Source organism: Phascolarctos cinereus, unplaced genomic scaffold (genome assembly GCF_003287225.1).
Source record: "Phascolarctos cinereus isolate Bilbo 61053 unplaced genomic scaffold, phaCin_HiC Scaffold_726;HRSCAF=1367, whole genome shotgun sequence".
Taxonomy (NCBI): Eukaryota; Metazoa; Chordata; class Mammalia; order Diprotodontia; family Phascolarctidae; genus Phascolarctos; species Phascolarctos cinereus.
In genome coordinates, this window is record NW_027556098.1 from 87,391,902 (window position 1) to 87,419,880 (window position 27,979).

Here is a 27,979-nt window from a genome sequence, read left to right on the forward strand (position 1 = left end):
CCCCAGTATCTTTGCCAAGAAACCCCATGGGAAAAATGCACATGGTGTTATGTAGAGTCAGACACAAACTGAATAACAAGGTAAAAGAGAGCTCAGGACAAACAGAACTCTGTAGCTGCTATTAGCAGCCATATGTTTCGTGCCACAATTCATATTTGATTCATTTTCACCATTTCTTTACTCAGTTGAGCAGTAAGAACAAGAGGTAAAATTTATATAGCTGGCACCTTAAGGTTGGAAAAGTACTTAATGTAAATTATCTCATTTGAATTACTCGTTACGGATGGTAGGCATGTGTTTATCACTTATAGGGTCACTTCTACTTCTTTACGCATAGGAAAAAGACCTTTAAATATGCATAATTCATCTGTTTTAATATCATATATATGCTTTATATAACTCTTTAGAGTTGGTATTTTATTACTGTTTCTTCTCCTTTTTAGAAAAACAAAGAATATGAAAGTAGACCAAGACAAGGAATAAATCATTTTTATAATAACATTACTCTTTTTATGAACATTGAAACATTTTTTAAAGGCAGAGCATGGTAGCCGCCACTAGGGAAAATGCATAGAATCCTGCAGTATGAGTAATAACCACATAAATGGTGTTCAGTAAATGTTTAATTATGTTAAAAATAATATATCTAGTTAAATCCCAATGTGGAACAGTCTAGGGGAAAGTAAAGTCTGTGTCTTTGTCTATTACCTGTTTCTAAGCATTCCCTAAAAGCAAGAGATTCTCCCTAGAGTCCGTAATATCTTTACCAGGTACTATAGAGATCTTCTCCATCCTATTTAGAGAAATTCAGTCCTCACAGATTGTTATGTTTAACTGAATTTTCCATGTTTTCATTTCTTCCTCTGCAGACTAGAGTTGTCTTTATTTAGTAGTATCTTTGTTTTACTAAAGAAATGACAGAGGGAATGGAAATTATTTCTTTGTAGCCTCTTCCCCAAAGCTTTTATGCAATTCTTTTCACCTTCAATTTAGAATTTGGGTTTCCCCTCTCCATTTTTTTTCATTCTGTGTTTATTGCTGTTTCCTTGTTTTCATTAATCACAAATGGAAACCTGCTGAAATTACTATATATACATCCTCTTACCCTCTTATTTTTACACACCAGGCTGTTATCTTTCATAAGCTGAACACTTAACTAACTACATGTCACATTTCTTTAAGTAAATAAACTTTCTACATAGTCTTAATATATACACCCCTGAATCTTATGGCTTGTTCACCCTTTTAAGGCAGGAATGGGGAAATAGCTGTTTCTCAGCTCCTATAAAATATATCCTGTTTTATAGATCTAGCTGGACAACCCCTTTTTGATAGTTGTAACAGCTCAGTCCTTGAAACAGTGAACTTCAGGATCTGAATCTGTGTTTCGATCAGAAATAGAATGGGTACAGAGACCGATCACTGTGTTATTTGAGCTGTGTGCTATATGACTGGCTCTATACAGGCACTCACACCAATTGTAATAATATTTGAGAAGAAATCCACAAAAATAGGAAATCGTTTCCTTTTGAAGACATCATTACTTCCTTTATTCAGCAGACTTTTATTAAACACCTACAATCTGCCAGTCCGGAGAAGAAGGTGGCAAACCATTCTAGTATCTTTGCCAAGAAAACTCCATGGTCAGTATTACTGTGATATGGTCCATGGAGTCATGAAAAGTTGGACACAACTGAACAACTGAACAACTGAACTCCAGGCATGTGCCAGTCACCTTTGCTAAGCTCTGAAAGGTACAAGAATGAAATGTGCAGAAACAAATATGATAAAAGGTAAAATACAATGGAAGCAAAGGAAAGTGCTCTTAAGAATATCTGAGGAGAGGGGCAGCTGGGTGGTGTAGTGGATAGAGCACTGGCCCTGGAGTCAGGAGGACCTGAGTTCAAATGCGGCCTCAGACACTTGATACTTACTAGCTGTGTAATCCTGGGCGAGTCACTTAACCCCATTGCCTAGCCAATATATATATTGAATCTGAGGAGAGGAAGATCCCTTTCAGCTGAATGAAGAATGAGGAAAGGATTCACTTAAGAGGAAATATTTGAGCCTTGAACTCGAAGGAAGGTAGATTGCAACAGGTATAGATGAGAAGAGAGTGTGTATTCTAGGAAAAGGGGTCCTGGCTATGCTGATACGGAATTTAACAGAGGAACCGACAGCAGCCTAATTTGGTCCAAAAAAGGTCTCAAAGAAAGTAATATGAAATAATACTGAGTTGGGGCTAGATCATAGAAGGCCTTAAAAGCCAAGCCAAAGAGCTCATATTTTATGCTATAAGCAGTAGGAAGTCATTGAAGGTTTTTTTAACCAGCTGTGTGACATGGCCAGACCTATGTGTAAGAAAGATTATTTTGACAGCTGTGGTTTTAATAAGGCAGCACAATGTAGGGGGAAATTGCTTGATTTGGTGTTAGGAGATGACAAGGGTTCAGATCCCACCTCTGACTGGTACCGGGTGTGACCAAAAGCAAATCTCTAAATTCTCTAAGCCTGTTTCCTCGCCTATAAAACTGGTTTGTAGGAATAACTCTAGCACCTTCTTCATAGGTTGTTGTGAGGTTCAAATGAGATAATGCACAGAAAACTTTTTTTACATACATGATGTATGTAAACCTTGAAAACCACATAAATGTTGGCTATCTCAGAATAAAGAGACCAGAGGCAAATAGACAGAGTTCATGACATAGTCCAAGCTAAAAGTGATGAGGTCCTGAACTCAGATAGTGGATAGAGAAATGAATAAGTGTGTGTGTGTGTGTGTGTGTGTGTGTGTGTGTGTGTGTTTGTGTTTGGGTACACATATCCATGACCATTAACTAGTTACTATCTGTTATTGATTAACAGGTTAGTAGATTGTGCCTAGGTGTAAACCTGACCATCACAAATAATGAAGTTAATGAATCTCATTTTTCATACTTCAAACTTCAAGAATTCATTTTGGGCAGCTAAATGGCATAATGGAAAGAGTGCTGGGTTTGGAGGAGTCAGAAAGACGCATCTTCCTAACTTCGAATCTGGCCTCAGACACTTATGAGCTATGTGACACTGGGCAAATCAGTTAACCCTGTTTGCCTCAGTTTCCTCATCTGGAAAATGAGCTGGAGAAGGAGATAGCAAACCACTCCAGTATTTCTGACAAGAAAACCCCAAATGGGGTCACAAAGAGTCAGATATGACGGAATAGCAATAACTTCCCGACTCTAGGCCCCATTCACCGTACCACCAACCTGCCTTTAGAGTGACCCTTTGTTCTGTAGAATCAAAAGATGTTATAGTCAATAAATAACATGAGCAGTGGGGAAAAGAAACTTGGCCAGAGACCCAGAACATCCCAAGACCAGTTACATTATAAAGTGGGAGAAGAATGAATAGACCAAAAAGGAAGAACTCTCAAGATTCCTAGGACAGACTGACCTGTTTCTGTGACAGCACGCCCACCATGTTTGGACTCTAGCACCATAGTCCCTGATGTACTATATGAGGAAGTATAACAATAAATACAAGAAGGGAATATAAAAATAAAGGACAAGTATACACAGAGGCCATCCATGGTGGAGGCAACTTAAGTGAGAGCATGTAGGGGTCAAGTCTGAAGATAACTAAAAGAGAGGAAGCTACTTGGGGGGGGGGGAGGCGCATGCAGGAGGGAATCTTGGATATTATCTCTACCCAAAAAAGGGCTGTTGTAAAAATCTCAGCTAACAAATCATAAACCTCCTTTCCCATATTTACTTAATGAGAATCATTTACATGGGACTTTAGGCCATGCTTAATGAAGTAATGAAACAATAATGAGCAGACTTCCACAAACAATACAGCAGATGACATCTGTATAGTCACAGAGTCGTCTGAAAGATTCACAAAGACTCCATGAATTTGTTGTCTGTTGATTATAAGGTTAGAGGCAGCTGGTGGCACAGTGGATAGATAAAGCTCTGGGCCTAGAGTTAGGAAGACCCGAGTTGAAATTCAGCTTATGGGGGGGCAGCTAGGTGGCGCAGTAGACAGAGGATGGGCTCTGAAGTCAGGAAGAGCTGAGTTCAAATCCAGCCTCAGACGCATACTGCTTACTAGCTTCGTGTCCCTGGGCAAGTCACTTAACCCCATTGCCTAGCAAAAAACAAAAAAACAAAAACAAAGCTATTTTTTAAACATTTCCCTCAAAGTTTTTAGTTCCAAATTCTATCCCTCCTTCCCTCCCTCCCTCTCTCCCTTCACCCTCCCTGAGATGGTGTACAGTCATGTAAAACATTTACATATTAGTCATTTTGTACAAGACTCAGACAAAAAAAAGAATGAAAGAAAGAAAATGAAAAATAGCATGCTTCAGTCTATATTCAGATAGTATCAGTTCTTTCTCTGGAGGTGGGTAGTATGCTTCATCATTAGTCCTTCGGGCTTATGCTTGTCATTTCTTATAGCACAACAGTATTCCATCATACATCACAGCTTGTTTAACTATTCTGCAGTTGTTGGGCATCCTCTTCATTTCTAATTCTTAGCCACCACAGAAAGAGCTGCTACAAATATTTTTTAACAAATAGGTCCTTTTCCCTTTTTTTTATGTATTTGGGATATAGACCTAGCAGTGGTATTACTGGATCCAAAGGTATACATAGTTTTATAGCCCTTTGGGCATAGTATTATGGAACATTTTTAGGTAGAATATTAGGTAGCCATAGGCTTCATTGTCAAATTTGGCTCAAACCAGTAGAAAATCATCATATTTAGAGCTGGAAGGGACATTAAAGATCTTTTAATCCAATTCCAGCTGGGCAACTAGGTGGCACAATGGATAGTATGATGGGCATGGAGTCAGGAAGACTTATCTTCCTGAGTTCAAATCTGGCCTCAGACACTTCTAGCTGTGTGACCCTGTGCAAGTCACTTAACCCTGCTTGCCTTGGTTTCCTCGTCTATAAAATGAGCCGGGGAAGGAAATGATAAACCATTCCAGTATCTTTGACAAGAAAACCTCAAACTAAGCGCAGAGAGATTAATTAAATTGCCTAAAGTTATACAGATTCCAGACTTAAAATCCAAACCTTCTCAATTCATTTATTATTCTTTCCACTAAACCACACTAGTATATTTTTGTACATATATATATATTTGTATTTATATTTGTTTATATTATATTATGTATTTGTATGTATGTATGTATATAAATACTGGTTAATTGACATTTGATTAATTGATTAATCTGTCCACCTGAACAGAGGGAACAGAGACACAATTCAAGGACAAAACTCAGAAGCACGCACATATGTGCAAAACAGCAGGATGTAGTCTTCTTACATAGGAGCATAGCTTAAGAACTGGAAGCAACATTCAGGGTCCTTCAACACAACCCTTTCCTTTTACACATGAGTAAACCCAGAGAGGTTAAAAGTCTTCCTCAGATCACTCAAGTAGTGAATGACCAAGCCAGGATTCAAACCCAAGCAAAGAAAGGACAAAGGTACTGTATCAGCTGATATATAGGACAGATCATGCAGGTTCCATCTGCAAAGCTGCCATCCGTAGAACTACAAGGGATATGGCTCTTCCAGCTCTATTCAAAGACTCTAGCATGTCAAGCTAGCTCTACAGAGATTCCTCTTCAGAGAATGGACTCCAGCTTCTTAGGAGCTTAAGGGTTACAACTGCCCACTTAATGCCGTAGCCATAGGGTACCTCTAAATTGATCCCTTCCATTTTTTATTTTTACACTAAGGTTAAATCGACCATGAATTTTAACATCTCCTCCTTTCTTGATGAGCAGGAAATCATCTTATAAGAAGTTATCTTTCTTATCACATCTGGGAACAAGTTCTAATTCTTACACATGGAATGATTATACCTTTTTTCATATCACAATTAGTGAACCATTTCTCAGATGAGTGAATAAATGAGTATTTAAGGGATCTGAGGCATAATTCGTGTTTTATGCCATGTTCTCCTAAAACAGATCTAGAGCTCAATGTGAAGACTTCCTTAAATACTGCCAGGGTCACCAATATAAATTTACCAAATCTTCTTTTACAGTCTCATCTCCCTGTGGTAATCATCTTCTATTAAACACTTATAAAACATTTCATTTAAACATAGAATTTGTAAAAGGCAGAAGACAGATGAGAAAAAATTTTTCAAATGATAAAGTCTTTCTACTTAGGATATTTAATTGTTTACAGGGGGAAAATACTAGTAGAAATACAGAAAGTAGATAACAAGCACCCTTAGGAATACTTGAAATGGTAATAGTAATAATAGCTACCATTTATATAGTACCACATGCCAGGCACTTTGCTAACTACTCTATAATTATTATACCACTAGGCCCCTAGTGTAATAAATAAAATAAAAGGTTAGTTTTTTACATTTTCCACAAATTGCTTTTTATTCTAGTGCCTAATAGGAACTAATAGAAATATACATAAATTTGACCATTCAGTTCCAGATAGATATTATCAAAAATCCTGTACATCTTGGAATCTCTTCATTTTCCAGGATACTCCTCATTTTGCTTGGTGCAGAACACACTCTAGAATAAATGTAGTTCTTTTCTGTAAAAGGAATATTGCAGAGAGAGGGAATTGAAATTTGTCCTGTTGTGAAATTAGAAATTGGAGTATTATAGGTACAGGAGGGCTTTTAATTTAGAAATAATCTGACATTTTAGCTCTGAGATTGATTGAGGCTGAGAGCATTGTATAGAAGACCTTTTATTTGAACAGATGACATAAACACATTGAATAGCTGAATTACAGTTCAAGGGTTTAAATAATAACTCAAAACGACAAGAGAAGTCCCAAGGCAGTAAATGATTTATTGTCAAATGAATAGTAAGGACCAGTATTGTTAGAGGGCAGCTCGATGGCCCAGTAGATAGAGTGCAGGGCCTAGAGTCAGGAAGACTTATTGTCCTGAGTTCAAATGTGACCTCAGATACTTACTGTGTGACCTAGGCAAGTCATTTAACTGCCTCAGTTTCCTCTTCTGGAAAATGAGCTGGAGAAGGAAATGGCAAACCACTCCAGTTTCTCTACCAAGAAATCTTAAATGGGGTCATGAAGAGTTGAACAAGACTGAAAAACGACTGAACAACAATAATGCTGGAGGTGTTGAGAAAAGAATGGTTAGGGAAGACCACCGTCAGAGGAGAGACATGAATCGGATATTGAAAGATAGGTAGGATTTTACTAGGTAAAGAAGGAAGGGGAGTGGCGTTCCTGGTAGGTGGGACAGAGACAATGATAAATGAGTATCTGAATTCTAATTGTGATGAATAAACTTTGAAGAAAGGATACCATCCATTGCCTGCATGGCTCTTTTTTTCCCCACTATTCCTTAGGAAAATTAGCAATAGCCTAGTGATATTGCATAGGATGACAGTGATTTGTGGGTCCCAGTGTTATGGATCATCTTTTCCATTTAAAATCAAATTTATACTTGTCTGCTAATTGATTCTTTGAGCACTAATTTGTTTTAAGCCCTTTATTTGAGGGCCTGGATGACTTCCCTGTATGTTTTTAGTCAGCAGCAAGACAGAGAGGGGAGGGGGAGAGAGACAGAGATGGAGAGAAGGAGAAGGGGGAGGGAAGAGAGAGAGAATATGGGAAGAGACAAAAGTTCACTGGGGATGAATTCAGACTTTGGGGGACATGTATCCACTGCCACAGCCTCTCTAGTCCTGTGGGTTTTTACCCCTGAATATAATTCTTGAACTGCAGTAGAATCTGAATTGCTCTTTTGGCTCTAGGACCTTTGCATTGTTCAGCCTTGTGGTCATGCTGTTTGAATGTGGGAACTATGTTCTTCCCTAATTAATACTTGTGGGAGTCACACGTGGAGTTGGGAGCATAATCTTGGAGGAGCTGTTCCCAGAACTGGATATCTTGGCCAAGTTTAACATTCCTGCTCCTTAGGGATGATAAATGTCATCAAAACTTTTGCCTTTTAAGGGACAGTTGTGTCTACAGCATTGTGAAGTATCAATTACCCGGACAATAGACAGCTCTCTTCCAGGGGTATGCTACGGCACTGGAAAGGTAAAATGTAATTGATTCTGACAGAATGGATTCAGAAAGTCATGGGGTGTTGGAAGGGACCTGGAGATATCATTAGTCTTCTCTGCATGTACTATAGAAACAGAGCTAAAATGTCCCTTACAGCTAAATATCTCCCATAGGTGTGCAATAATAGTAGCTAACATTTGTAAAGTGCCTTAAGGTTTGCAAAGCACTTCAACATATCTTATTTGATCCTCACAACAACCTTGTGAGATAGATACTTTTATTATCCATATTTTACAGATGAGCAACCTGAGTCAGAGAGAGGTTTTAGTGACTTGCCTAGGATTGTGTTGTTAATAAGTGTCTTGGGCAGGATATGAACTCAGGTCTTCCTGACTCCAGGACTAGCACTCCGTCCAATGCATCACCTAGCTACCCCAATTCGTTTATTGCAGTACTCACTTTTAACTGTCCATTGGTGTTTTTTTCCATGTTTTGCAACCACTGGAAGACTATTGGTATTTAATAAGATGGCCTTTTGTTCAGGTAGAAGGCTGGAGTCCTTAAAAGCACTGTGTGATGTTATAACCATAGACAGTCTCACTTGCTTTCCACGCCTTCAATTCTGGGTCTAGTTCTTTAGCCATTCTCAGCCCTTACCCATCATGTGTATTGATAGACTGGCTTTATGAGATATCCATACAAGTGTCTATCGTAATCTGAACAATAGACATTCTTCATTCGCTTGGTTCTTCCCATGTTGGGCTGTTAGGCAGATGAATACACAAATAATATTACTGTTGCATAAAATGTATGATATGTGTTGGTAGCAGGGATGGGGGAAGCACCACCAACTGTGGATGGGGGATTAGTGAAGGCTTCATGGAGGGGCCAGCATTTGATTTTGGTTTTAGAGCCTGGTAGGCATTCAGCAGACAGAGAGGGCAAGGAGCTTGTTCCAGGTATGAGGAAGGACAAGAACAAAGTCAAGGAGAAGATGGAGAAGGGAAAGTGCAGGGTATTTAGAGGGACAGCAAGTGGTCCAGTGTGACTAGAGCATAGAGTATATGGAAGGGAAACACACACATACACATATATATACATGTATGCATATGTACACACATGTGCAAATATATACAATTTTAAGACCTAGAAAGTTAAGGAGGTGCCATTATACAAAAAGCTTCAATAGCAAGCAAAGGTATTTGAATATTATTACTTAAGAATCAGTAGGAATACACCGAAAGGTTATGAGCAAAGGAGTAAGCAAAATGTGACGGAATGTGTGACCACATCTCTGGACAGCAAAGATGAGCCTGGCAAGGGTGGGAAGGACAGTTTGAAAGTGGTAGAGGGTGGACCAGAAGGTCTTTGTCGGGCTTTTGCAACCTCTACTCTGGCAGGTCATAAGGAAGGGTCTATACCAGGTAGAAGAAATAGGAATGTAGTGAAAAGAGGGTCTTCAGCTGCTAGCATACTCACTGGTGACTACTATTTATTAACCACACAACCCCATACAGGTTACTTAACTTCTCTGGCTGATGGTAGTGAGGTCACTAGGTGGTCCAGTGCATAGAGCGCTGGATCTAGAGTCAGGAAAATCTGAGTTCAAATCCAGCCTCAGATACTTAATAGCTGTGTGACGCTGGGTGTCACTTCGCCTCTGTCTGCCTTGGTTTCTTCATGTATAAAATGGGGATCATAATAGCCCCCAGGGTTTTGGTGAGGCTCAAATGAGATAGTATTTATGAAGTGCTTAGCAAAGTATATGGCACATAGTAGGTGCTATGTAAATGTTAGCTATCATCATCATTATTAATAATAGTTGCTCTACTTATCTTAGAAGATTGTTGAAAGGAAAACAGTAAAGCACCATCTTTGTAGTCTTCATACCAAAATCAGTGCCATGTAAATAGTAGGTGCTTAATAAATACTTATCAAATAAATTCATAGAAGGATAAGCTATTATTATTATTTTGAGTCAATTATCATTGATATTGTGTCAATAGATTTAATCTTCAAAATACTTTATTTCAAAACATTTTTCATTAATCTTATATAGCAGGAACTATGCTACTGCTAACTAGTAGCTAACATTTATACAGTGTCTTTAAAAAGGTTCACAAAACACTTTACACATAATATCTCATTTGATCCTTACAACAACCCTGTAAGGTAGATGCTATTATTTAGTCAATCCGTAAACATTTATTAAGCACCTACTGTGTGCCAGGAGCTGTACTAAGCACTGGGGATACAAAAAGGGGCAAAAGACAATCCCTGTCCTCAGTGAGTTTACAATCCAATGGAGGAGGCAACTTGCAAACAAATATATATATATATATATATAAAACAAGCTATACACAGAATGAATAGGAAATAATTGAGGATAGATACTGCAATTAAGAGAGGTTGGGGAAGGCTTCCTGTAGAACATGGGATTTTAGTTGGGAATTATCATCATCATCATTATTATCCCCATTTGACATATGAGGGAAGCATTGCAGAGTTAAGCAACTAGCCCAGGGTCACACAGCAAGTAAGTACCTGAAGCAGGATTTGAATTCACATCTTCCTGACTCCCAACGTCAGTGCTCTACTTTGTCTTCTAGCTTACTCTAAGTAATGGAGGTTCGTAATAAAGTATACAATAAAGTTAAATACTACCTATGAAAATTGACCTTAGTGATGGATTCTTCCATGTATATGGAAGACTTAGAGACATGTCCCTAATCACTTCACAGTCTTTCTCCACATTCTTTTCCTACAGAGAAAGTTATGTATCTGGATACTCTGCCTCTAAATGTAAAATTGTATTTTTCCCAGTTTGTGAAACAGAAACTTTCTCACTTATGCTTCTTGACAACACTTTGGAAAACAAAAGACTCTAATCTCTTTTTTCATACCACAGAGGAAAGGAGTGTGATTCCCACTAGGAAGCTGGACCCAGATTCTGTATGGGTGATGGGTATTTGCTCCTCCGTTTCTGGCCTTGCTGGCCCAAGTTAGAAAAAGGATACTGTTTTACCTGTTGTTTTAGTCTAGCTGTCTCCAACCATGGAAATCCTGTATTTCTTTTAGTGCCTCCAGGTTATTGCATCTTGGTTATTGGAGAGGTGAGGAGAGGCCTTTCTGTTCTCCATTGGATTCATTGCCCAGAATCAATTGACTCTTGGAACATAGAGAAGAGACATTTGCTTGATCCTGACACTAAAGCAATTAGACCAGGAGAATTGGAGACTGGTGTAAAGTCCTGCTGCAGCCTGAGGGTCTTAGAGGCCCCTCAGGGAAGGAAAACAGTTCTCTTTGGCTACTGTCTTAATGGAAATCACGCAGATAAGAATCCCTTTTCAGAAGAGTCCTTTTCTTGTCAGAATCTACAGATCAGCATCAGATCACTGCTAAAGAAATAAACTAATTCATACAAGTTTCACTGAAATGAAATTTTCCTATTTTGTATGTTAGCAGGTTTCTTATATAAGTTCTGGAACAAGAATTTGACTCATTTTCATAATATTTTTTATAAGCATTGGGGATACAAAAGAGGTTAAATTAAGATAGCCCCTGCCCTCAAGGAATTTGCAATCTAATGGGAGACATAACATGCAAACAAATTGATACAAAGCAAGCTGTATACAGGATAAATATGAAATAATTAAGAGAAAAAAACTCTGAGTTGGGAAAGGCTTCCTGTAGAAGATGGGATATTAAAAAAAGTTTTTTAAAGATTAATGTCTGCATTCTTCATAGGTCTTAGAGGCTTAGGAGACCTTTAAAGAATATGTTGTTTACTACTAGGTCTGTATCCTAAAGAGATCATAAAAAATAGAAAAGAACCCACATGTACAAAATATTTATAGCAGTTCTTTTTGTGGTGGCAAAGAATTGGAAATTGAGGGGATGCCCATCAGTTGGGGAATGGCTGACCAAGTTGTGGTATATGAACGTAATGGAACACTATTGTGCTATAAGAAATGATGAGCAGGTGGATTTTAGAAAAACCTGGAAAGGCTTGCATGAACTGATGCTGGGTGAAGTGAGCAGAACCAGGGGAACATGTGTATTACACAATAACAGCAACATTGTATGATGATCAACTATGATAGACTTAGGTCTTTTCAGCAATACAATGATCTAAGACAATTCCAAAAGACTCATGATGGAAAATGCTATCTACATTCAGAGAAAGAACTATGGAGTCTGAATGCAGAGCGAAATATATTTTTTGTTCTTTTTGTTTTTTCTTTCTTGTGGTTTTCTCCTTTTGTTCTGATTCTTCTTTTACAACATGACTAATGTGGAAATATGTTTTTTAAAGAATATATTGTTTAATTTCAAATCAACTTTTTGAATACAGATGATATATTTCAATTGTCAATTTCTAATGCCTGGAAGATTCCTGGTAATTGTTTCAGCCATTAGAAACTGACATCTGAAATATATCATCTGTATTCAAGAAAGTGATTTGAAATTAAATATAGTCTTTAAAGGTCTAAGTTTGCCAATCTATTCTCCTATGATTCCACTCACCATCCCTGTAACTTTCCAAATCCCTCCATGGCCACTACTCTCCTGAAGATGTGATCTGTCTCCATTAAAATATAAGCTTCTTGAGGGCAGGAGATTTCTTAGGTTTTGTATTCCTAGCACTTAGCATAGTGCATGGTTCATGAGTGTTTAATAAATGCTCCTTCTTTTGTTAATTCATTCTGTTTAACAAAAGGGGGAACCAGCTTCTCTTTTTCATGATTTTTAATGTGCCTTGTTCTTCTTTTCTTAGATCTATCAGATAATGAAGAAAAGGAAAAAGATACAAATATGATAGAAATGATGCAGCAGGAACCAACCCCCATGCCTTCTTTACCCAAGAAAGACAAGCAGGTAACCCACATTATTGAGCAGCATAAGTTTGCTGCTGCTGGAGCCAATTTTTCTCCCCTTCCCATTCAAATTGGGATGTTCCAAAATAACTATTGTGTAAAGTTATTGCAGGGAGGGGGAAAAGAAGGGAAGGAGACAAGAGAAAAGAGGATTGCCTTATTTGACTTTGAAGTGGTAGAGTTTCAGTGAGCAATAAGAGAATTATTGTCAGATGTCCTTAACGCTTTTTGTATATATGGAACAGCTGTGTTGTAGTGGAAAGATTGTTACATTAGGACTCAGGTCCAAATATCACCTCTAACACTCAGTATCTGTGTAATCTTGAACTTTGGAATCAGTGTTATTGAACTATCACTATGACTTCTGATTAAACCCAGGTATTGAAAAATATGTTAAGAGAAATATTAAATATGTGTACTCAAAGATCTCATTCTTTCAGCAATTTTCTTAACTGTGTTCATTTTATCCATTTATTTTTATGTATTAAAAATCACGGCTAGGGACTAGTCTTGTGGTTTCATTGGTATAGGGATAGTGAAGAAACCCTCTCGACCTTCTCTACAAGTTACAGGCTTAGAGAGTTGCCTAGAGTACTGAGACAACTTTGAGAAAGTTCGAGGTTACTTACTAATTGACTGAAAAGTTCTGTGTCTGACACATACTGGCATCTGTTAAGTACCTACTATGTGCCAGGCACTGTGATAAGTGCAGGGGATACAAAATGGGGATCAAATGAGATAAGGTTGATAAAAAGCACTTAGCACAGTGGCTGGCACATAGTAGAGGCTATAGAAATGCTTCTTCCCTTCCCCCCCTCTTAAAGAGTTGTCCGGTACTCTTGAGAGTTTAAATAGCTTGCCCAAAGTCATACGGGTGATATGTGTCAGAGGCAGAATGTGAACCCACATCTTCCTAACTCTGAGGCCAGTTGTCTAACCACCACTCCAAGCTACTCGTTGAGATAACATGTGTATGTTTAAGTATTAAGTCTTATGCTTTGAATTTTATCAACTTTGTAAGTACATGATAGGGAAGCAAGGCTAAGCAGTCACTTGTATGGAAAATATCAAGAGATTTTAATGGACTATAAACTCCATTCAGCAGCATTTGTGGTGTGGTCCTAGACTGCACTGATTAGAGGCTCTGTATTCGATTCAAGGAAGGGTCACAGCCCCAAGGCAAACTGCTAAGGTCAGACCACATCTCAAGTATTGTGCTCAATTCTGGGTTCCACATTTTAGGAGAAACATTGACAAGTTTGAGGGTGTCCAGAAGAGGGCAGTTAGGATACTGAAAGGATAGAAGACCATGCCATAGAAGGGATCAGTGAAAGAACTCAGGATATTTTTTCTGGAGAAGAGAAGATTCTGGGAAATAGGAGAAACATAACTATCTAAGAGAAGATTCTGGGAAATGGGAGCAAGAGACATAACTATCTCCAAGCTGTTTTGTAGAATGGAGATTAGACTTGGTCTTCTTGGCTTCAGAGGCCCAAACTAGGAGAAATCATTGAAAACAGCTGAAGGCCACATTTAAATTTGATGCTTTTTTAAAAATTGCTAATAATTTAAATAAAAATGTATTTTAGTGCTTCAGCTGTAGTTTGAAGACTTTATAGCTTAATGAGGAACAAACATCCTTTTTATTCATCCTTACCATCCTTTAGTATTATGGCTAGCTGTTAAAATAAATGCAATTCCTGCCATGGAAATCTGTAATGTGAATTACACACAAATACACTTTAAGGTAATGATTAAGGGATGATTATGATTTCTCTTATTAAGAGACATGATTCATGTAATTAATCTTTTTTTTACACTTTTTTTTTCTTTTTTGGGCTAAGCAGTGGGGTTAAGTGACTTGCCCAGGGTCACACAGCTAGTAATTGTTATATGTCTGAGACCGAATTTGAACTCAGGTACTCCTGACTCCAGGGCCTGTGCTCCATCCACTGCGCCACCTAGCTGCCCCTCATGTAATTAATCTTTAAGACCTCTTAATCTCTTGAGCTTTAAACAGGGTTTCCCAAAAGATTTAGTGCCATTTTAAGTTACTAAAGCTTTTGGAACACTCTATGTTTAAGAACTTTGTTTAAAAAGTTTATTTGTTTATTTTTTTTAAAATTGCTAATAATTACAGCTGTACGAAAGCGAAGTAATCTCTTTTGTTAGGTAGTGGGTTCGCCATCCCTGGAGGTATTTGAGCAAAGGCTGGATGACCATTTGGCAGAGATATTTGAGAGGAGATTCCTGTCCAAGGATGAGTTGGACTAGGTGCCCTTCATCTCCTTCCAAGTAGTCCAACATCCAGTAAACATTTACTAAGCACCTACTATGTGCCAGGCACTGGGGGTGCGATTAATAAAAATAAAGACAGTTTCTACCCTCAAGGAGCTTACAGTCCAATGGATGGAGGCAGGAAAGAGAAGAGGAATAAGCCAGGAGTTACCTGGCACAAAGGAGTTGAAACAAGGCCAAGTGGAGTGAGCCAGAGCCTAGTTTCTGCTCTCTATAAGGGAAGGCATTGAGAGGAGTTTGGTACTCTATCCTCCAGCCCTCCAACCAGGGAGGAGAGGAGGCTCCTCCTCAGTAGGCATCATAGTGATGAGATTAGAGGTGATGGGCTTAATCTGGGAGAGGCATCTATGGAGTTGAGACTAGGCTGAGCAACAGATGCAGAGTGGATTGAGCCACTGTAAGACCCATGTTCCCTCCCTCCAGTACTCTACCAAATGATGACATTTTGAATTTCAATAATTTTCTAATATCCTGTCTCAAATGTCAGCATTAAAGGAAAACTTTGGCTTTTCCTGTGTTGAAGCAGGCCCATGGTGCTTTAACTGATAGAATAATGATTTTATTTAAATTCTCCAACTCTTTCAGTCCTAGTACTTGTAAGTTGTCCCAAATCTCTTGCCGTGCACAACTCTTGGTCCTTCCTACCTGCAGATTTCCTTTAGTTTGTTAAACTGTCACATTTGATTAATTTCCTCATGAGAAATTTCATTCTTTTGAGTCTATCCCCTTTTTGACATTTCAAGCCATTCACAAGATGGCTCCTTCCTTCTACCATTCTGGTCTTCTTACATTATGACCCACCATTCAATGGCCTAATTTGCTGTTGTTCAGACATAACATTCCTTCTCCTAACTTTGTGAACTTACACTAGCTGTTCACCAGGCCTGGAATGTTCTCTCTTCTCATCTCCACATTTTAGCTTTTCCAGCTTCCTTCAAGACTGAGCTGCCCATTTTCCACAGGAACCCACCATCACCACCATCATTATCCCCACCACCAGTCCCATCCCTCTGAGTAACCTTCTGTTTATGCGGCACATATCTTGTATTCCATTGTTGGAGGAGATGACTGTCTTGCTTTGAGTTTTGAGGTTGGTCCTCCATTTTTCCCTAGACTCTATAAAAGTGCTACAGCCACTTATAGGCCTGGATCCCACAGCATATCATCACAGCTTTGACCTGCTCTGTTTCTGACACACAACAGTTTGCTCCTCCTTTGGCAGCCCAGCTCTTCCCCTCCACTACCACCAACTCTGAAGGCTCACCATATTGGTAGCATACATAATATAGACTCCCAATTGGCTTTACCCCTTCTGTAGCTCAGAACTCCCAGATTCAAGTGACCTACCAAACTTAACCTCCCTAGTAGCGGCGACCATAGGCATGAGCCACCACTCTAGACTACATAATTATTTGCATATTGTCTCTTCCATTAAAATATGAGCTTTTTGAGAGCAGGGACTATTTTTGCCTTTCTGTTCCTAGCATTTAGCACAGTGCCTGGCACATAATAAGTGCTTAATAAATTGCTTATTGAGTGGCTGACTAATAGACTGTCTTATTGTCTTGCTCTCATTTTCAAGATGTTGTCATACAGTGCTCTTTTTCTCTCTACTTTTGGGGGTTCAATTCTCCTTTATTCTCCATTCCACCCCTGGCTCCCATTGGACCAACTTTTTTTCCCCTTTTTTATATCATGATATCATAGATTCTTTCAGACTCACAATCCACATCTCTTACAGACTCATTTTCCTCCAACTGCTTCCCAACTTAGTTTTGTATCACCTTCCCTACTTCTGTTTCTTTCTTCTTCCCCCTAAAATCTCTACATAGCATTTGAATATCTAACTCTACCTTCATCTTCTATGTCCTTCTTTTTCCTCCTTTTCTTCCTATACTCTAACTACTTTATATTTCATCTTTTTTTAGACCCCACCAGTGCTACTGTCCCTACTTGTTCGATTAAAGAACAACTCAGTATGCTCTGTCCCCATAACTGTTGGGTTCCAAGTTCACATTTTCTCTCCCTTACTGTTTTTTATTTGTGAAGTGTTGGCAACGATTAAGTAGGACTGCTCACACAACCTTATTTTACTCTTCTTGTGACCTTTGTCACCTTTATAATCCTCCTAATCCCAGTTTAAATGTTAGTCACATCTGTTTATGATTTTCCTTTATCTCAAATTTGGGTGGTAACATGTGATTTTTAGAGAATTCCCCACACTGCCAGTCTGTTCAGTTCTAAAACAATCGTGTTCTATAAGCTTCTTGTCACTGTAGTATGAGTTACAGTCCAAACTGAATGGATAACCTCCAGTGCCTGTCCGTTAATACACATATCTGAGAGAGACGATGCAGATGGACAGCAAGGTGGGCCTAGACCTGAGCAGATGGAATTCAGCTCGACTTTGGAAAATTACACCATCTTTTAACAACTTCAACCTTCTCCCTGGGGGAAAAAAGTGGTTTGTGTTCTTAACACCATTATTCTTCCGGTGATATCATTTGACTACAAGTTGTGGAATATGCTACTATTTCCAAAGAATCAAAGTTGAGGGTCTCCTAAAGGCGATGGAGAGGCACATGTTGGAGTGTGAAACCCATCACAAATGAGGAATTAAGAAGAGGACCTGAAAAAAAAAAACTGAGCACCTTCTAAAACCTGGAAGATGTGCATGCCGTTTGAGTGGTACTGTAATATCAGGGTCTTAGATGATTCAGTGAATATTGACCCTGGAAAAATCACTTAACCTCTGTTTGCCTCAGTTTCCTTATCTGTAAAATCAGATATGTGTATGCACACATACACACACACACAAAAAATAGCATCTATTTCCCAAGGTTGTAGTAGGGATGAAATGAAATAACAATTATAAAGTGCTTAGCACAGTGCCTGGCACAAAGTGAATGCTATAGATTAACTATGTGTTACTCCCCTCTGCATAATCCAAGCTTCAGACAAACTGGGCTTCCTTCCATTTTTCAGATCACACACACACCATATTCTTCTCCCTTTTTCCTTTACTTAGCTGTTTCCTATTCCTTGATTGTCTGCCCCTTTTTTTTCCCCTCTATTCTGCTATTCAGCTAATTGTTATGATGTTGCTATTATGAAGCCATTTCATTTATGTCTGACTTTGTGTGATCCCATTTGGGGTTTTCTTGGAAAAGATACTGGAGTAGTCATTTCCTTCTCCAGCTCATTTTACATATGAGGAAACTGAGGCAAATGGAGTTGAGTGACTTGCCCTGATTCACACAACTAGTAAGTGTCTGAGGCCAGATTTAAATTCGGGTCTTTCTGACTCCAGATCCTTCACTCTATCCACTGAGCCACCTAGCTGCTGGTCTTGCCATTATATTCCCACTCAAATGTCTATCTCTTCCAGGAAATCTCCCATGATTCCCTCAGTGCCTAGCAGACTATTCTACACACAAGGAGAGTTTAATAAATGTTTGTTGATTTTATTCAGTTTTATTGACAGACAGTTCAGTGAGCTTATAAGAATCAAATTTAAACAACAATACTGACTCCAAAAATAAGTAAAATGACAATATAGTTTGTTTTATATATGCTTTTTAAAAACCTTGAATGAAGTTTTCTCTACACTAGGATAGGTTTTCTCAGATAAGCTGCCCCATTTGTAAATGTCAAACTTAACACAGAATAACTATAGATCTATTAATGCCCTGTAAGAGGGCATTAATGCCTTCCTGATGCTCCTAGAGCAGCATTCTGGACAGAAGGCTTATTCTAACCTCTCCTTGCCACAGGCATACCTCACTTTTACCTCACTCTAGCACCCATTTCAGGTCTGCCCATTTCCCCATCAGCAGATGTAGAATAATACAAGCTCTCCTTAACCGTACAACTACATCATCTCTAGCAACCAGTTCGTGCCTAAATTATATGTAAACGGTCCTTATTCTTGGCCTGTTCTATTCCAGGGGCTTGCCAACACTTTTTTCTCCATATGTTTCTTCCAAAATAAATTATACTCTGTCCCACTCCTAGAGATGACATCATATTCTTTCATCCCTGGCATCAGTCACTTCAGGAATGTCTTTCAGAGTCATCCCTAGTGAGTTCGCAGTGAAACTTCCCAAAATATAATCCCTTCTGTGGGATCTTAATGAATTCCTCTTGGACTCTTATCTGTGATGTTCATAGATTTTGAATGGTGCCATGAACTGTTATGTTCCTTCTTTTCCTTCAGCTGTCGTTGTGTGTGTGTGTGTGTGTGTGTGTGTGTGTGTGTGTGTGTGTCTTAGACTTCAAAACAATTAAGATACCACAGGAAAACAGGAACAGTGACACCTTTTTCGTGCTTCACTCTCTCCTCAAAATTGTACTTTCCTTCCTTCTCCTTACTTAAGCGTGAATTATGCCATGTATGTAGCGTCTCTACTTCCCAGGGTTAAGTGAGGATCAAATGAAATTATTTTTATTAAGCATTTAGCACAATACCTGGTGTATTTTTGTTGTTGTTCAGTCATTTTACAGTCATGTCCAACTCTTTGTGACCCCATTTGGGGTTTTCTTGGCAAAGATACTAGAATGGTTTGCTATTTCCTTCTCCAGCTCATTTTACAGATGAAGTAACTGAGGCAAACAGGGTTAGGTGACTTGCCCAGGATCACACAGCTACTAAGTGTCGTGAGACCTGATTTGAACCCAGGAAGAACTGAAGCCAGCCCTGGCACTCTGTCTGCTGTGCCACCTAGCTATCCTTGTCTGACACATAGTAGGTGCTTATTTCCTTCCTTCATTTCCATACATACTACATTTCAGTTCTAAACTACTACTTGCTCTTTATCGCCCTGCACACTCATTAGTTAAAAACTCTATACTTCATCTTTCTTTCTTCACCTTGCTCTAATCAGTGCTATTCTCCAAGTCTCTGCTCCTCCTCCTCCTCCTCCTCTTCTTCTTCTTCTTCTTCTTCTTCTTCTTCTTCTTCTGTTTTCTGTCTTCTATCTTCTTCTTCTTCTATCTTCTATCTTCTTCTTCTTCCTCCTCCCTCCTCCCACTCAGTTGTTCCCTCCAGCTGCTATAAAAACACAATGAACCCACTCCTCTTCTTCACAGGTAGTGGACATTTTGACCTCTTCCCATAAGTCTCTGAGACAGTTTATCTCCCATGAGATCAGTGGAAGCAGACACTATTATTTATAGCATTTTATTTTCAAAAAAGATTTACAGACGTTTGAAGCTTTACTTGCTATTCATCACAAAACTGGCAAATCCCAGTCTCACAAAGATGAGGACTAACCAAGGAGCCTGTGGAATTATTTGTTGATTTATTGAATAGCTCGTGATCAGATTCAAAAGTATGCTAAAAAGAGGAAATTCTTGTACATTCAGACCTGTGACACCATCAAAATAAAAATGATGGTCCTCTTTTGAATTCTTTTCACATTCTATTTAAGGATTTTTTTCTCTTTTGTTTTGTTGTTAATCTTTGAAACGCCCAAATTCCCTGTTTCTATTTAAAGATGTAGCCCTTGTGTTCTTTTCCACAGGTGTTCCTACTGAAGTCCCTCAGTCTTACAAAGTTCCCATTATGAACAGCAAGATACTTTGAAAAACATCCATGTCCATTCTATATTCATACAGAACAGTCTGGCTCTGCAGAGAGCGAACTGGCCCATATGGCACTGGCTCTGCCAAGTTGGATCCATTCATGGCACTGTACTCTAATGAGCTCAGTAAACAAGTTCTTCCCTGTTCTTTGAGTAGGTGATAGAAAAACTATGTAATTATTTGAATCTTTCCATAAATCTAGTGCTAAGTATAATAAAACATTTTCATCCGAATGATTGACACAGTCTTACCTTTTTTCTTATGAATTAGGTGGAATGGGTTCAAGTATCTGAGTTCACTCCCAGATATTTGGCTGACATGATAATGTTTAGACTCATCTGCATTTAGATCATCAAATTCATTTCCCTCCTGCCCTGTGTGAGAAAGTGGAACAGGTTTCTAGTGCCTGCTTTCACAGCCTTAGATACTAGTGACTTTGAGATACTATTGAACTGTTCGTTGCATCCAGTCCTCTTACATTTAGGTCATGTGTTGAAGCTTAACCTATCACCATAATCATCAAAAGCTTTGACATCTTAAGATATATCTAGTAGTTTCTGAGATAAATTAGTGGCCTCAGCTCAGCTTCTAATTCACGAATATGAGCATCACAAAGGTAGCTCTCTTAAATGGCAGTATTCGGCCTTGGATAAATGGGGCAGCTAGATGGTATGGTAGATTGAGTGCTGAGCCTGGAGCCAGGAAGACTTATCTTCAAGAATTCAAATCCAGCCTCAGACACTTGCTAGCTAGGTGACCCTGAGCAAGTCATTTAACCTTGTTTGCCTCAGCTTCCTCGTCTTTAAAATGAGCCCCAGAAGAAAATGGAAACCACTCCAGTATCTTTGCCAAGAAAACCCCAAATAGGGGCAGCTAGGTTGCATAGTGGATAGAGCACTGGCTCTGGAGTCAGGAGGACCTGAGTTCAAATTTGGCCTCGGACACTTGACACTAGCTGTGTGACCCTAGGCAAGTCACTTAACCCTGATTGCCTCGCAAAAGAAAAAAGAAAAAAAAACCCAAGTGGAATCATGAAGAGTTAGATATGACTGAAATGACTAAACAACAAACATTAGGTAAAGGATGGGATTATCCTTATTTTTAAGGAAGAGAGATCATAACGCCATCTCTTCAGTTCTAATGCATTTTTCTATTGGCATGTTTCTGTATTGACAGAGAAGACACCAGAATCTAAAGATCTTCATGTTACTCAGTTCCTGAATATTTAAAATACATACTTCTTCTTGCTGAAACAGAACCTCAGAACTGTTTAACTCTGGCCTTGGTAATTACACAGGAGGGATCATATGGAACCATGTCTGCTGCTGGCTTTGGCCCATGTTCATCCTTCAATAGCTCACTGAATTTGCAGATTGTCTGCAGGACCATAATGAAAAGGCTTGTCTGTAATCATTTTAAAAGGAGATGGTGAAGCAAGATTTATGCTGGTTATCCATTCTCCCACTGGTAACAAGTATTCCCAGCTGGAATGGAAACTGAAAGGGGAAACTTGGAATATTTTTATTTTACATTTTAGATTTTGGCAACATGTTTTAAAATGTTAAGTAAAAAAGCCCAACACAGGAAGCATTTTATATTCTGCTTATGATTAATAAATAAGGAATTTGAGGCATTCTATTTCATAAATCAAGGTCTAAGTCCAAATATCCTGTTTTTCTACATTAAAAAAAAACCTAGTATAAAAATAGCTAAATTGTGCAAGGCACTTAGGGGTCAAATCAACAGGCTGCCTGTTTGGGGGTGGGGGGGAGTAGGGGTGGTAGGGATGATGATGATACCTTTGTAGAAACATGAGCATGCACATTATTGTACTAATATTGTTGCATTTAACAATGTCTTACTAATCTTGACCTAACTGAGGAGGAATACAGTCCACCTCTGGTTTTTTGGACTAAATAAGGAGAAGCTTAGAAAATGCAAAATAATAATCTGCTAAACCACCATATTTGTTTGGGGCATACAATTAGACAGTCAAAAGTACCAATCTCACCATTCATAGAACTGTTGTAACAAGACAGCAAATCTTGTCCATTTATGTCACCATTCCTTGGACATGGCTGAGGTCTTTACAGTATTTTTTTAACCCTTTAAGCTATACCCAAAGATTTCAGCGTTGGATTTTTTTAAATATGTTTTTAAATACTGTTTGCATTTACATAGTTATCTTTCCTCATTCCTCTCCCCCAGGTTGAACCCTCCCTTGTTACAAAGAAAAACAGGCAAAAACATCTGATAAACAAAACTTGTCAGATGTTACATATACTGTTTTTTCCTAGTGATCCCCTCTCTGCTGTGAGGCATGAGGAGATGTTTCATTTCCTCTTTTCAAGGACCTTCATTGATATTTCCAGTACATTCATTGTTGTCATCGTTGTGTATTTTATTCATTATCAGTTCATGCAGTCTTCCCACTTTTCTCTGAATTCCTCATATCCATAATTTCTTACTGCATAATAATACTCCATTATGTTCATGTAACATTTTTACAGCCACTCACTAATCAGCTGGTACCCACTTTGTTTTCAGTTATTTGCTGGTTGATTGGCTGTTGTCCTTCCTAGTCGAAGAGGACAAAAATTACATCATTATCTTGGGGTCAACGTACAGTGTGGCTGACTGTGATTGACCAGGCCAATATGAGCTTAGAAGGATCTACCCCAGGTTGGGCACAAATAGTCCATACAAACATTTGGAAAGGAGGTGTCTGAATTTGCTTATCTAACATTTCTTTTGGACTACTGCAGTTCTGTTTTGTTCATAGAGCACAGTGCTTTCTTTGATGCAGGCATGCCGTGATGGACAGTCCTATGCCAGTAACTCCCATGCCTCGCACCTTGAGAGTGTCCTTATAATTCTTCTTCTGACCTCTGTGTGCGTACTTGCCTTATATGAATTCTCCATAAAAGTCTATTAGGCAAATGTACATTTGGCATTGGAACCACATGGTCAGTCCATCAGATTTGTACGCTCAGCAGTAATTTGCCACCTTTATCAGACCTTTGTGTCTGTCTTGGACTTCCTTGTACTGTGTATCTATTTGAAATTTAGCCAGCTTTCTTGCATAATTCCAAATTGAAATCTAGAATAGTTGTACTGTTTCACATCCGTACCAGCCATACACTGGTGTGTCTTTCCACAGCCTGTCCAACCTTGATTATTTCCTTCTTTTTCATCTTTGCCAATTGATGTAGAATAAGGGGAAATCTTCAAAGTTGTTTTAATTTGTAGTAATGTTGTTGTTATTGTATTGTAAGTGATTTGATTGATGAATATATAAGTGATTTGAAATGTGTTCTTAATAGTTAATAAAATAATATAAATAAATAATATAAGTTTTAATAATTTGCAAATCTTTTTTCCCCAAAACTCTTCTCATATACTTTATTATTTCTATTTATTTCTATTTCAGAATGGCTTTTGATATTATGTGTTTTTGTCAGTTCTGTTTATTTTTCATCTTAATCTTTTATCATTGGTGTTAGAGGTATTTTTCTCAGTCTTTGAATTTACTTCTAATTCAATCTTCTCTGCTTTTATTCATGCAAAACATTTTAATTTTGTGTAGTAAAAGCTGTTTTATCTTTCATAATCTCCTCTACCTGCTAGTTTAGTGAAGAATTCTCCTCTTAGCTATAGACATTAAAGGTACCTGATTTTGTTGTCTTCTTTTTTATGGTATGACCTTTTGTATTGTGCTATGTGATCTGATGAGTGGGTAGGTGGCACAATGGATAGGGTGCTGGGCCTGGAGTCACAAAGCCTCATCTTCCTGGGTTCAAAGTCAACCTTAGACCCTTATTGTGCAAGTCACTTAATTCTGTTTGCCTCAGTTTTCTCATCTGTAAAATGAGCTGGAGAAGGAAATGGCAAACCACTCCAACATCTTTGCCAAGAAAACCCCAAATGAGGTCACAAAAAGTCGGGCATGACTGAAATGACTAAACAATAACAGAATGTGGTCTGATCCTGATTTCTGCCAAACTTCTTTCCAGTTTTCCTGGCAGTTCTTTGTCAAAAAGGGAGTCATCTACTCAATGTTCTTGGATTTATTATTATATTATAAGCTACTGTCTTCTGTTTCTTAATTATCCAGTAGGTGCTTAATTAATGTTTAATTAATTGATTGATCTATTTCCAACATTGGATTTTAAGTGAGAAACCTTGGCTTTAAACCCTGGCTTCCTATTCCTTACTATCTATGCCACCTTGGGCAAATCATTTCACTTCTCTTGGTCTCAGTTTCCTTATCTTTAAAATTTGAGGTTGTCCTGGATGGTCTACATGGTACAATGGATAGAGAATTGAACCTGGGCTCCAGAAGACTTGAGTTTGAATCAGACATTTATTAGCTGTGTGTCTATGGGCAAGTCATTTCACCTTTCAGCCTCAGTTTCCTTCTCTGTAAAAGAAACATAACAATGGCAGTAACTTTACAGGATTGTTGTGAGGATCAGATGAAAGATATGTATAAAAATGCTTCAGAAAGCTTAAAGTGCTATGTTAATGTTTGCCGTTTTCATTATTGCTCTTGTTATTTCTTACGGTTATAAATATCTGATCCTTTAATCTTTCCATTGGATCCTGCAGGTAGGCATTTGTTCATTCCTTCATCCAGGAAGCATTTTTTAAGGGTACTAAGTGCCAGGCACTGTGTTGGACGGTGTGATACAAAAGCAAAAGAAAGTGATCCAACATCTGGCAGATTAGCATAGACCTTTTGCAGAAGGTGACACTTGACTGTGAGCCTTGAAGGAGGTTAGGAATTGTAAGAGGTGGAGGTGAGGAGGGCTCCTATATACAAAAGCACAGGGATAGGAGGTGTCATTTGAAGGGAACTCCAAGCAGGCCCCTCTGGCTGGAACAAAGTGTGAGAAGGAGGGCAATGATCAATAAGCCAGAACCCATTCATGAAGCCAGAGGTGTTTGGATTTTATTCTAGAGGCAACAAGGAAGTTTTGGGACTTTTTGAGTAGGTACATAACATGTTCAGACCTCTGCTTTAGGAATATCAGTTCTTAGTTTCTCTGGCTTTGTAGCAAAAAGACTGAAGGGGAATGGTTGAATGGTGTAATGGATAGACTAGTGACTTGGATTGTGGAAGATATGGGTTCAAATCCTGCTTCTGACATTTATGAGTTATTGCTCATAGGTAAGTCTGTTGATCTCTTCTCTGTAAGATGCAAATAATATGCTGTCTGTACTAACTACTTCACAGGGCTCTTATAAGGCATGCATGTAAAGTGTTTTTGCAGACTTTTACTGTTCAGTTACATCTGACTCTTCATGACCCCATTTCGAATTTTCTTGGCAGAGATACTGGAGTGGTTTGCCATTTCCTTTTCTAGCTCATTTGACAGATAAGGAAACTGAGGCAAACAAGATTAAGTGACTTTCCCAGGGTCACACAGCTAATAAGGGTCTGAGGCCAGATTTGAACTCAGGAAGATGAGTCTTCCTGACTCCAGGCCTTGCACCCTATGCAATGCACCATTTAACTGCCTCCTTGCAAACTTTCAGGTGTTCTGATAAATACCAGTCACTATCCCAGCCCTAAAGCATTTTCAAATTTTTTTTCCCAAGTTCCATCTAACTTTTTTTTCCTAAGCCTCATTTTTTTTTCCTTCCTCTTTTTTCCTTTTTTATTTTAAACTTAAATGCAAAATAAGAAAAGAAAAAATAACCACTGCCATGTACACACAGCAGAACAAAAGAAGGATGGAATATAAAACAATAAATTTCCATTTTAAGAAAACCTATATAATAACTACTACACATTATTTTCAAAGCTGCCCAGCTTTTCTTTGCTTCCTTGTAGATTTTTTTTTTGTTTTCTGCTGTGTGCTTTTTACTTTTTTTCCCCTTCCCCCCACCTTAAAGAAGGCTACAATTAAGCCTAGATGTTGATAATAGATAGATAAATATACACATATATACACTGTGCTTATTCCTACTTGTCATCTGTTTCTCTGGAGGTGCATAGTATCTTCTTTCCTAAGTCCGAGTCTTTCCCTGTGTTTCTAAATCAGCCAGCTTATCATTTCCTACACCACAGCAATATTCTAGCCCAATCACATCCTATCTGAGAGACTGTCTATGAAAGCTTTTTCCCACACGTTTTCTGTGTTCCTTCTGTTCTTGACTGCATAAGTTTTATTTATACAAGAAAAATTTAATTGAAAATAATCAAAATTACTCATTTTACATTTCAACAATGCTCTCAAAGTTCTGATACTACCGAATTCACTTCCTTTACATCTTTTCCCCCTGATTTCTTTGAAGTTTCTGACCTTCTGTTCTTCCAAATGAACTTTCTTATTATTTTTTTCTAACTCAGTAAGAGAATCTTTAGTAATTTATTTGGGGTAGTATTACATAAATAGATTAGTTAGGTAAAGTTGTCATTTTAAAAATTATATTGGCTTTACTTTCCCATGAACAATAAATATTACTTCAATTATTTAGATTTACTTTATTTGTATAAAAGTGTTTTATGTTTATGTTTGTATGGTTTCTGTGTCTGTTTTGGCGAGTATACTCCTGGGTATTTTATACTGTCTAGTTATTTTAAATGATCTGAAACAATATTGGATAACATTGGTGATGTATAATATAGTTTCCCTATTTTTATTTTTTGATTAAATCTATTTTAGCTTTAACTTTGTCTGAGATCATGATTACTACTCCTGCTTTTTTTACATAATGAATTCTGCTCCTGACCGTTATTTTATCTTTGTATATATCTCTCATTTTTATAGCATTTCCTGAAAGCAACATATTGCTGAATTTAAATTTTTAACCTGCTATTAATTTCATTTCCATTTTATAGGTAAATTCATCCCATTCCATCTCAGCTATAATTACTTATTGTGTGTTCCTTCTACCTAACTTCTGCATAATAGTACATTATTATTGCTTTATAAATACCCTCTCCATTTTTAGAGTTCTACCATGACACTTTGAAAAATGTATGATAAAAGATACTCTAGGAGCATTATCATTTTCCCAACCTTCACTCAAAATTGAGATGCTTTTATCTGGTTTGCTTTACAGCCCAAAGAATGTTTCCTGTTGCCAGCAAAAGAAAAGGATAAAGAGGCCCCCAAGACCAAGAAGAGACGAAAGGTATTGCTTACATTTAACTAAGCAACCGTTAAGAGTTCTCTTGCCAACTAATATTGCCTT

General features: G+C 38.1%; 1 protein-coding gene across 3 annotated transcripts in view; it reads left to right on the forward strand.

Moving 5' to 3' along the window:
• CMSS1 (cms1 ribosomal small subunit homolog) overlaps positions 1–27,979 on the forward strand; it is a 414,201-nt gene that overhangs the window by 359,771 nt on the left and 26,451 nt on the right. For all 3 annotated transcript variants that reach the window (XM_078146652.1, XM_078146653.1, XM_078146654.1), the window contains 2 exons: positions 12,796–12,896; positions 27,848–27,919. In XM_078146652.1, the coding sequence (XP_078002778.1) occupies positions 12,796–12,896; positions 27,848–27,919 (173 nt within the window). The remainder of the gene's footprint in view (positions 1–12,795; positions 12,897–27,847; positions 27,920–27,979) is intronic.